This window comes from Cebus imitator, unplaced genomic scaffold (assembly GCF_001604975.1).
Source record: "Cebus imitator isolate Cc_AM_T3 unplaced genomic scaffold, Cebus_imitator-1.0 Scaffold1, whole genome shotgun sequence".
Classification (NCBI taxonomy): domain Eukaryota; kingdom Metazoa; phylum Chordata; class Mammalia; order Primates; family Cebidae; genus Cebus; species Cebus imitator.
In genome coordinates this window covers 15,624,078-15,635,394 of record NW_016107316.1, presented here as the reverse complement: position 1 = coordinate 15,635,394, position 11,317 = coordinate 15,624,078, and the positions used below count along the sequence as shown (strand labels likewise).

Genomic DNA, 11,317 nt, shown 5'->3' with positions numbered 1-11,317 from the left:
AAAGAAAGAAAGAAAAATGGCTAAAAATTTTCCGGATTTGTCAGAAACTGTAAGCCCACAGATACAAGAAGTTCAATGAACTCTAAGCAGTGGAGAAATTGTAACCTTCATACATTGCTATGAAAATTTAAAATGGTATCGCTGCTATGGGCAAATTTGGCAGTTCCTCAAAAAGTTAAACATAGAGTTACCATATGACCCAACAATTCCACTTCTAGGTTACAAACCCAAAGGAACTGAAATCATATGCTACCTAAAAAGTTTCACACAAATGTTCATAGCAGCATTATTCATAATAACAAAGAACTACAAACAACCCAAATGTCCATCCACTGATGAAGGGATAAACAAAATGTGGTACTGAGACAATGGAGTATTATTTGGCCACCAAAAGAAATAAAGTACTGATTATGCTATGACATGGAAGAATCTTGAAAACATTATAGTAAGTGAAAGGAGTCACTAAGGACCACATATTGTATGATTCCATTTGTATAAAATGTCCAGGGGAGACAAATCTGTTTAGACAGGAAGTAGATTAGTGTTGCCAAAGCCAGAGGGGGAGGGGAATGGGGAGTGACTGCTGAAAGGTGTGAGGTTTCTTTTTTAGGGGTGATGAAATGTTCTGGAATTAGATAGTGATGACAGTTGCACAACTTTGTGAATATACTAAAAAACACTGAAAATAAAAATTCGGAATTTTTAAAAAATAAAAAACACTGAATTGTACACTTTAAAGTAGTGAATCTTAAGGCATGTAAAGTATATCTCAATAATAAGAGCCCAACAATAAGAATACAAATAACCCAACTTAAAATTACCAATTTTAAAGTGGGCAAAAGATTTGAACAAACACTTCACCAAAAAAGATAAATAAATGGCAAGCAAGAGTTGAAAAGATGCTCATTAGTCATTAGGGAAGTGCAAATTAAAACCACAATGAGATGTCACTATACATCTTTTAGAATGTCTTGAGTTAAAAAGGCCATACAACAAAGTAAGTAGAACTATTCCAAATATTGGCTTGATTCTGAAACAACTGGAACTCTCACACACTACTAGTGGGAATGTAAAATAATTCAAGCTAGTTTTACTTTGGAAACTAGTTTGGCAGCTTCATAAAAAGTTAAAATTCATTTACCATATGACCCAGCCATTCCACAACAAAATATCTACCCAAGAGAAATGAAAGCATATGTCCATACAAAGACACACACATGAATGTTCATAACAGCTTTATTTGTAATAGCGCCCCAAACTGTAAACAACCCAAATGTCCATAAACAGGAAGAACAAATTGGGTCCATATAGCGGAATAGCATTCAACAAAAAAAAGGAATGAAGAATTGATACATACAACATGGATGAGTTGCAAAATAATTACGATGAATGAAAGAAGACAAACAGAAGGAAAAGAAATATATACTGTTAAGATTCCATTTCATAGAATTTTTTAAATGCATAAACTAGAGTGACAGAAAGCAAAAGAGGCTGGGCACAGTGGCTCATGTCTGTAATCTCAGCACTTTGGGAGGCCAAGGTGGGCAGATCACTTGAGGTCAGGAGTTTGAGACCAGCCTGGCCAACATGGTGAAACCCCGTCTCTACTAAAAATCCAAACAAAATTAGCCAGGTGTGGTGGCACAGGCCTGTAATCCTAGCTTCTCAGGAGGCTGAGGTGGGAGGATCACTTGAACCCAGGAGGTGGAAGTTGTGTTGAGCTGAGATCAAGCCAGTGTACTACCGGCTGAGTGACAGAGCGAGACTCGAAAGAAAAATAAAAAGAAAGAAAGAAAGCAAAAGAGAAAAAGTAAGAGAGAAAGAAAATGAGAAAGAAAGAAAATCAATGGTGAGGGGATGTGAGGGACAGAGGGATTACAAACGGACAGGATATTAAGGCAGCTTTGGGAGTACTGAATATCTTCACCATCTTGATTGTGGTGATGGTTTCGTGTGTATACATGTCAAAACTTACCAAGTTTGTATACTTATTTATTTGAGACAGAGTCTTATTCTGTCACCCAGGTAGGGATACAGTGGTGCAATCACAGCTCACTGAAACCTCAAACTCCTGGGGTCAAGTGATCCTCCTGCCTCAGCCTCTCAAAGAGCTGGGACTGTAGGTATATGCTACCACATCTGGCTTTTTTTGTTTGTTCATTTGTGGAGACAGGGTCTCAGTACATTGCCCTGCCTGGTCTGGAACTCCTGGGCTCAAGCACTTCCCACGTCAGCCTCCCAAGTGCAGGGATTACAGGCATAAGCCACAGTGCCAGGCAGCACACTTTAAATATATGCAGTTTACTGTATATCAATTATATCTTAATAAAGCTGTTTAGAAAAAAGAAACCACAACCTAAAAACAATATAACTGGCTGAGTGCAAGGGCTCACAGCCATAATCCCAGCATTCTGGAAGGCCAAGGTTGGGGGGATTGCTTGAGCTGAAGAGTTGGGGACCAGCCTAGGAAACACAGTGAGATCCCATTTCTACAGAAAATACAAAAATTAGCCAGGCATGGTGGTGTGCGCCTGTAGTTCCAGCTACTAGGGAGTGGAAGGATGGCTTGATTCTAGGAGGCGAAGGTTGCAGTGAGTCATGATCATGCCACTGCGCTCCCACTTAGGCAACATAGCAAGACCCTGTCTCAATAACAAATATAAATAAATATATACATCATATCAAAATTTGGGTGATACAGCTAAGGCAGTACTTCAAGAGAAACTTACAGCTATGTTACATTTAAAATGGTATATACTCCATGATCTATGATTCCACCTTAAGATATTAGAAAAAGAAACAGCAAAGTGAATATACAAAGTTAGTAAAGTGAAGGGAATAAACAGAATAAAATAAAAACAAAAAATAGAAAAAAACAACATGTTTAGCATAAGCCACTTCCCACTGCAACGACCGAGGTAAAACAAATCTCCAAATCCCACACTATTTGTTATACCTCCATAAAACAAAGGGGCTTGGGCTCCAACCATTCTTTTGAGCTCTTGAGCTTGGGAAGTGTGCCGGTTACCAGATCATCACTGTCTACTTTTTTCATTGTGGTCACAAACAACAGGGCCCCTAGAAAAACTAAAAATCAGCTTATTTAGTATTGCAAATTTCAGTCATTGAGTTTTCCCTTCTATTTAATAACACCTGTGTCTTTGCACACACGCGAAATGGATTTTGAACACAAACCATCCAATTTCCCTAACAAGAGGGCTTCACCACAGGCTCTAGAGGACGGCTTCAGAACCTGCCTCCTTTGTAAGCTGGCGAGATGCTCTCAGAATCTCCCTGCTCCTTGGAATGAATTCCCACGTCCCTCTCCAAGGCAGCCCATTCCAGCCAGTGTGGCAGCTTCAGCCTGGCCTCTGGGAGCCCCTTTGCAGGACTTTTCTGACTTTGGTGGCCTTGAGTGGGGAGAGCTGCAATTTTCTGGCTACAGAACACAGGCTGAGCTGCTTGGAGAAGCAAGGGAGGGGTTTTCGGTGAAAATCTGCGAGTCTTCGGGCTCTGCGAGGCCCGAAGTCCTCCCCGAGGCCGGGGCGCGACGGGGAGGTCGTCGGGGTCCGCACCCGCTCTTGCCCACCGCACCCACTCCCGGCCCTTCCTCCCACCAGTACGGTGGGTCGGGCGCCTGCGATCTTCACGCCAGCCCCTGGCAGGGGCCTCCCGCGCGGGCACGTCTTACGCGGGGACCGCCCGGCCTAGCGGGGAGGTCACCGACCGCGACAGGCACCTCTCTGCCCTCCCAAGGCCGGCAGGCCCGCGGCCGTCCTGCGCCACACCCGGGCCCGGCCCGGCGGCCCCGGAGTCGTCCGGCTGAGGCAGGAAGAGAGGCCGCCCGCCTCTGCGGAACGCGCGAACGTTGGCGCCCACTGTCTCCCGGACGCAGCGCCGCGCGGCCCCTCCGCCCTTTCCGCCGCGGGCTCCACAGCCAGTGCGAGCGGGCGGCGCCGGGGCGGCGGAGGAAGACTTCAAAGCAAAAGGGATTGGGCGGCGGCTCTAGCTGGCGGGTCTTGGTTTGCGGAAGGGGCTGAAGTCCCTGCTTCTCCGTGACCCGCGCGCGGCCTGGCCAATCCCGCCGCCGCCACCCATCCCCCCGACCGCGTCCGTTGACCGGCGGGGCCTCGGTCGCTGGCCCCTTGCGGAACACCAGAGAGAGGGGTGGCGTCCGTTCCCTCGAGTCCTCGGTGTCGGGGAATTCACAGCTCACCATCCCCTGCCCCGCCTTCGGTCCTGCTCCGGGGACCAAACCACGGAAAGGCAGTGGCGGGAAAGGGGATCCTCTGCCGGAGGTCCTAATAAGGGGGTCCAAGGCTTGGGGACTTGTGCGAGAAATGTGGGTTTAAGTGCCTTCAAGGTGTCCATTGGGATGTTGATCAGCGTTCATAGTTGGCGCTGATGCAGGTCACCGGGAAGGGAATGTGTGGGTTCGTGGCCACGCATATCTCTTCTAGTCCTGTTTACTTAGCAGGGTAGCTCTCCATCCTCCCTGGGTTTTTTGTTTCTTTTATATTTTATTTTACAGGGTTTTTCTCAGTGTGCAATGTTTGTTTTTAAATCCCGAATGATCCTGAGGTAAAACTGACATGGCCAGAAAATCATGAGGCTATGGTTTTCCAAACTCAGCTTCATAACCTACTCTGTGAGCTGCGATTTTTCTATGATTCTGTTTTCCTCTTTGGATATTGGTGGGCCCTGAATGATGAACCACCGTTTTCACTCTGTATCTTTTCAAAGTACACTTACTGACCTTAAAACTGTCCGAAGTGTCTTAGGGACATTTGTATTCACATGCCTTTTAAAAGCTAGCCAGAGTCAATAGCTTCAAATGCAGTTTCCCTTTCAGAGTTGAGGGAACATGAGCCACTTGCAAAGCTTATTGTTAGACACCCTCTTGGGAACCAAGCATGTGGATAGTGCAGCCCTCATCAAAATCCAGGAGCAGAGCCTGTTTGTGGCATCACCAGGTTTTAATGTAAGAAAAAAGTTTGGACATAAGACTTCTGATTTACTATTTGTGTTCTTCCAAAACATGAAGAAGACATGACTTTTTTTTTTTTTTTTTTTTTTTTTTTTTTGAGACGGAGTTTCACTAGTTGTGTAGTCTGGAGTGCAATGCAATGGCACAATCTCAGCTCACTGCAACCTCCGCCTCGGGTTCAACCGATTCTAATGCCTCAGCATCCCCAGTAGCTGGGATTGCAGGCATATACCACCAGGCCTGGCTAATTTTTGTATTTTTAGTAGATATGGTGTTTCACCATGTTGGTCAGGCTAGTCTTGAACTCCTGACCTCAGGGTGATCCACCCGCCTCTGCCTCCCAAAGCACTGGGATTACAGGCATGAGCCACAGTGCCTGGCCCAGACATGACTTTTTTTTTTTTCTATGAGACGGAGTTTTGCTCTTGTTACCCAGGCTGGAGTGCAATGGCACAATCTTGACTCACCCCAACCTCTGCCTCCTGGGTTCAAGCGATTCTCCTGCCTCGGCCTCCTGAGTAGCTGGGATTACAGGCATGCACCACCATGCCTGGCTAATTTTGTATTTTTAGTAAAGACGGGATTCTCCATGTTGGTTAGACTGGTCTCAAACTCCTGACCTCAGGTGATCCACCCACCATAGCCTCCCAAAGTGCTGGGATTACAGGCGTGAGCCACCAGCCCCAGACATGAATGTTAAATGAACTTTTTCTGGCCAGGCATGGTGGCTCACGCCTGTAATCCCAACACTGGGAGGCTGAGGAAAGTGGATCACTTGAGGTCAGGAGTTTGAGACCAGCCTGGCCAACATGGTGAAACCCCATGTCTACTAAAAATACAAAAATTAGCCAAGCATGGTGGCACGCATCTGTAGTCTCAGCTACTTGGGAGGCTGAGGCAGGAGATTCGCTTGAACCCAAGTGGTGGAGGTTGCAGTGAGCTGAGATCACACCACTGCATTCCAGCCTGGGTGACAGAGTGAGACTCAGTCAAAACAAAAAAAAGAACTTTTTCTGTAAAGAGCCACATAAATGTTTTAGATTTCTAAGCATCTTAGTCAGTTTAGTATTGCTAAAAGGAATTTAGTATTGCTAAAGGAATACCTGAAGCTGGGTAATTTATAAAGAAAAGAGGTTTATTTGGCTCATGGTTCTACTGGCTGAAAGACTAGTCATTTGTGAAGACCTTAGGCTGCTTCCACTCATAGCAGAGGTGAAGGGGAGCCAGCATATGCAGAGATCAAACGGGGAGAGAAGAAGCAAGAGAGAGCAAGTGGAGAGGTGCCAGCCTCTTTTTAAACAGCCAGCTCTCCTGGAACGAATACAATGAAAACTCACTCACAGCTTCTTCCACCTCACAGGGAGGGCATTAATCTATTCATGAGGGATCTGCCCCCATGAGCCAAACACCTTCCATTAGGTAAACGTTGGGATCAGATTTCAACATGAGATTCAAACTATAGCACAGGGCCATAGAGTCTGTCACAACCACTCAGGTCTGCAGTTGTAAAGAAGAAACAGCCATACATAAAAGAATGAATGTGACTGTGTTCCAATAAAATTTTATATTTATGGATACTGAAGTTTGAATTTCATATAATTTGTAAGTGTCACAAAGTGTTATGCTTCTTTTGATTTTTTTTCCCCCAACCATTTAAAAATGTGAAAACCATTCTTAGCTTACAGGCCATAAAAAACAGGCAGTGGGCTAAATTTGGCTGGCCACCAGCCATAGTTGGCTGACTCCTGTTCTAACCATGTATCCTCCCCAGGTAATGCCCAGCGATGTCCGAACACTGGTGAATGGATTTGCCAAGAACCCTTTGCAAGCCCGAAGAGAAGGATTGTATTTCAAGGAAAAGGATTATAAATGTGTCCGGGCAGATGACTATTCTCTTTATGCCAAAAATGTGAGTGCTCAAGATTTGAAGACAGCTGAGTAAAAGAAAAGAATTTGCCTCCAATTTTCTTTGCCCTGCCTGATCCTCTCTTTAAAACAGATTAAACCCATTAATGTCTTGAGGCGCTGTCTGAGATAGCAGTCTAGTGCCAGGAAGACATATGTGAAAGAAAGTCCTATCAGAGAGCCTGGTTTTGAGAAATGTTCATTGCAGAATCTATTAACTGAGCCTGGCCTGAACTCTTTCCACTATAGTCCAGCCTTCATACTCTACATCCTCCTTTAAAAAAAAGTATAGATAGATAGATAGAGATAGAGATATATAACTTCCACACTTAAAATATCTCTCAGTGGCCGGGCACGGTGGCTCACGCCTATAATCCCAGGACTTGGGAGGCCAAGGTGGGCATATCACCTGAGGACAGGAGTTCAAGACCAGCCTGGCTAACATGGTGAAACCCTGTTTCTACTAAAAATACAAAAAATTAGCCTGGTGTGGTGGCATGCACCTGTAATCCCAGCTACTCCAGAGGCTGAGGCAGGAGAATTGTTTGAACCTGGGAGGCAGAGGTTGCAGTGAGCCGAGATCGTGCTATTGTATTCCAGCTTGGGCAACAAGAGTGAAATTCTATCTCCAAAAAACAACAACGACAACAAACTCTCAGCTCTCTGTTGCTTATAAGGAATGAAGGAGAGGAAAATCATTCATTGAATGTCCTATATTATGAGTTAGATATGCTTCATCCACATTATAAACTAAATAACCTCATTTTACAGATGAGGAAACTGAGGCTTAACATGGTTAAATAACCCTTATTCATGCAACAGAAAAGGGAGGCACTAGAATTCAAACCCAGAGCTGTCCAATTCCAAAATGTACTACCTTTCCATTATATCAGTTGTTCTTTTTTTTTTTTTTTGAGATGGAGTTTCACTCTTGTTGCCCAGGCTAGAGTGTAATGGTGCAATCTCGGTTCACTTCAACCTCTACCTCCTGGGTTCAAGTGATTCTTCTGCCTTAGCTTCCCGAGAAGCTGGGATTCCAGGCACCTGCCACCACGCCTGGCTAATTTTTGTATTTTTAGTAGATACAGCGTTTCACCATGTTTGCCAGGCTGGTCTCAAACTCCCGACCTCAGGCGATCTGCCCACCTCAGCCTCCCAAAGTGCTGGGATTGATTAAAGGCATGAGCCACCACACCTGGTCTACATCAGTTGCTCTCATTGGGATTGGAGTATATGATAATCAGTTGCAGAACTTTTTCAAAATCCATCCACCATTATGATAACAGTCTAAAACTTGTTGAGGAAAGGCAACTAAATTGATGGAAAAGAGTGGACAGTCCAAAAACAGATATATAAATATATGGAAATCAGGAAATGGTGAAAAACATTAGCTGAAACATGACCACTGGTCCTGTGATTAGAACCAACAGCAGCATATTCTCTTTTATTCTTTATCCAGGAGAACACTGGTGTGGTTGTCGTGAAGACTCATCTGTATCTTTTGGTGGCAACTTACACTGAGAGCATGTATCCTAGTGTCTGTGTGGAAGCCACAGAGAAGCTGGGTAAGTCGGCATCCCAGTTCGTGTCTTCATTCCCTTTGTTAGTTGGGTCTTCCGACTACGAGTCACAGAGATTCAACTCAAACCAGCAAGGGCAGAAAGGAGGAATTTATTAGAAGGATGCTAAGGTTATTTACATAACCACTGGAAGGACAGGGTGCGGCTGAGCCATGGGGACAGTAGATTCCAGGGACTGGAACACTGCTAGGACTCTGTCTCTCTGTCTTGATTCTAAATGAGTCAGCTTTGTTCTCATAGAAAACTGTTTCCTTTCCTGGCTGATGTCATGGCTGAGCCTCCCATAATACCACTTAATTTCTCTTAGGACTCTGATTTGGCAATTTTCAGGTCATAGGTTTACCCCTGTATCAGTCAGCTATGTAGGCAGGGCAGGATAGGGGAGGAGGGAGATGGCAGGGTAAAAAGGCAGAGATGCGGCTGCTGGGGGTCTACGCTATGTAAAGAGACATTTTACAGGAAAAGAAATTACTGTGAGCCAGGCAGTCATTTTGTTGGTGTATACTGAATTCCCCCTTCCTGTCCATACATTTTTGAATAAAGATCTCATAGAGAACTAGCTTGGGTATTATATCTTTGAGAATTGATCTTAATAAATGGTAAATTGTATTTGTGTTTAGATTTTTTTAATTTAAATTTATGCAACTCCAGTAAATTTAGATTTTAAAAAATTTACTGGAGTTGCATAAATACTCCTTTGAATAGTTGGCCAGGCACGGTGCTCACACCTGTAATCCCAGCACTTTGGGAGGCCAAGGTGGGCGGATCACCTGAGGTCAGGAGTTCAAGACCAGTCTGACCAACATGGAGAAACCCCATATCAACTAAAAATGCAAAATTAGTCAAGTGTGGTGGCACATGCCTGTAATCCCAGCTACTCAGGAGGCTGAGGCAGGAGAATTGCTTGAACTCAGGAAGTGGAGGTTGCAGTGAGCCAAGATCATGCCATTGCATTCTAGCCTGGACAACAAGAGTGAAACTCCACCTCAAAGAAAGAGAGAGAGAGAAAGAGAGAGAGAGAGAGAGAGAGGGGAGAGAGAGAGAGAGAGAAAGAAAGAAAGAAAGAAAGAAAGAAAGAAGAAAGAAAGAAAGAAAAGAAAGAAAGAAAGAAAGAAAGAAAGAAAGAAAGAAAGAAAGAAAGAAGAAAGAAAGAAAGAAAAGAAAGAAAGAGAGAGAGAGAGAGAAAAGAAAAGAAAGAAAGAGAGAGAGAAAGAAAAAGAGAGAGAGAGGGAGGGAGGGAGGGAGGAAGGGAGGAAGGAAGGAAGGGAAGAAGGAAGGGTAGAAGCCTCTATTAACAAAAGCAGCCATTCATTCATTCATTCAACAAATATTCCGAGGTGATCACCATGTGCCCTGCACTATCCTAGATAAATTAGGGAAACAGAGCTGGTTAAGATATAGCCTCTGCCTTCCATGCCTCTATACATGCTGTCCTATCGGCCTAAAATATTTTCCAGTTCCCTTCCTGTCCCTCACATCTATTCGGCAAATTCCTAATCCTCATTAAAGACCCAAGTCAGATCTTGGCTTCTGTCCACTGTGGTATGGATTTTATGCATACCTTTATGATTATCCCCATTATAGTTCTTTGGTTATCTGGATTGTAAACTCCTAGAAGGCAAGAATTTTATCTTAATCATTCTCCTTCTCCATTACCTAACACAGTATCTGATGTTGGGTAGGCAATTAGTACATGTTTAATGAACAAATAAATGAATTGTTTCAGCCTAGCAGAGTCAGGGAAGGCTCTGGAGAGCTGAATCTTAAAGGGCCAATTGAGAAATTAAGCACCATCACAGAAACTACATACCTATGTACACATATACCTCATTTTATCGCATTTTGCATTATTGAACCCTTCCTGAGCAGGTGTCAGGATTTGAAGGAGGCTTTATTTCAGAATGGTAGGGCAGGAGCAGAGAGCAGAACAGAGACATAGAGATCCAGGTTAATTATCTAATTAAAATAACCAGAATATGAGATTAGAAAGATGGGGAATTCGGCTGTCAGGAGGCCAGCCTCTTATCCTGTCAGCTAGAGCTCAGGGCTAATTCCGCAGATGATACCAGAGAAATTGCCCAACTACTGTAATGTAGATTATGTGGCTGGCACTAAAGGTTGATATTCTTGCCTAGGGCCACGAAAAACTCCACAGACTCCAAAGAATGTGCCCTGGTTAGAAGTGCACCGGTGGCATCATGCCATTAATATCCCACTGCTCTGGGAGGGGACACACTATCCTGGAAATGGCTGGATGCTCAGGAGGGATGGACAAGGCTGATATCCACTCAGGAGCCAGTTATCTTATGACTGACTTTTGTTTCCTCACTCCTTATTAAAAAAATATTTTTCTCTATCTAAAAAATTATATGTGATCATCGTAGAAAATTTGGGAAGTAAAGAATTACGGGCTGGGTGCAGTGGCTCATGCCTGTAATCTCAACACTTTGGGAGGCCAAAGCAGGCGGATCACTTGAGGTCAGGAGTTCAAGACCAGCCTGGCCAATATTGTGAAACCCCATCTCTACTGAAATTACAAAAATTAGCCGGCTGTGGTTACAAGTGCCTACAATCTCAGCTACTTGGGAGGCTGAGGCAGGAGAATTGTTTGAACCCAGGAGGCAGAGATTACAGTGAGCCAAGATCGCGCCAGTGCACTCCATCCTGGGTGACACAGCGACTGTGTCTCAAAACAAACAAACAAAAAAGAAAATCAGGTTTGTTTTAAAAATAAATATATTAGAGAGTCACATTCGTAACATTGGTAAAATGTTAACATCTTTAATTCTAGGCCTTCAGTTATTTTTGTTTGTTGTTTTTGTGTTTTTCTTTTTTTTTTTTTTTT

At 44.0% G+C, this 11,317-nt stretch overlaps 2 protein-coding genes across 5 annotated transcripts in view; one reads left to right on the top strand and one right to left on the bottom strand.

The window, feature by feature from the left end:
• FAM228B (family with sequence similarity 228 member B) overlaps window positions 1-3,820 on the bottom strand; it is a 42,343-nt gene extending 38,523 nt beyond the window's left edge. For 2 of the 4 annotated variants that reach the window (XM_017526808.2, XM_017526823.2), the window contains exon 1: window positions 2,957-3,613. In XM_017526808.2, the coding sequence (XP_017382297.1) occupies window positions 2,957-3,055 (99 nt within the window). In that variant the 5' untranslated portion in view covers window positions 3,056-3,613. Of the gene's footprint in view, window positions 1-2,956; window positions 3,614-3,739 lie in introns of those variants that run through there. The other 2 variants (XM_037737695.1, XM_037737694.1) reach the window with 2 other exon arrangements.
• Window positions 3,821-4,844: 1,024 nt separating this feature from the next.
• The window catches only part of PFN4 (profilin family member 4), an 8,740-nt gene continuing 2,267 nt past the window's right edge, over window positions 4,845-11,317 (top strand). Inside the window, exons 1-3 of the mRNA XM_017526832.2 lie at window positions 4,845-4,981; window positions 6,759-6,896; window positions 8,352-8,457. Coding sequence (XP_017382321.1) covers window positions 4,865-4,981; window positions 6,759-6,896; window positions 8,352-8,457 — 361 coding nt within the window. The 5' untranslated portion in view covers window positions 4,845-4,864. The remainder of the gene's footprint in view (window positions 4,982-6,758; window positions 6,897-8,351; window positions 8,458-11,317) is intronic.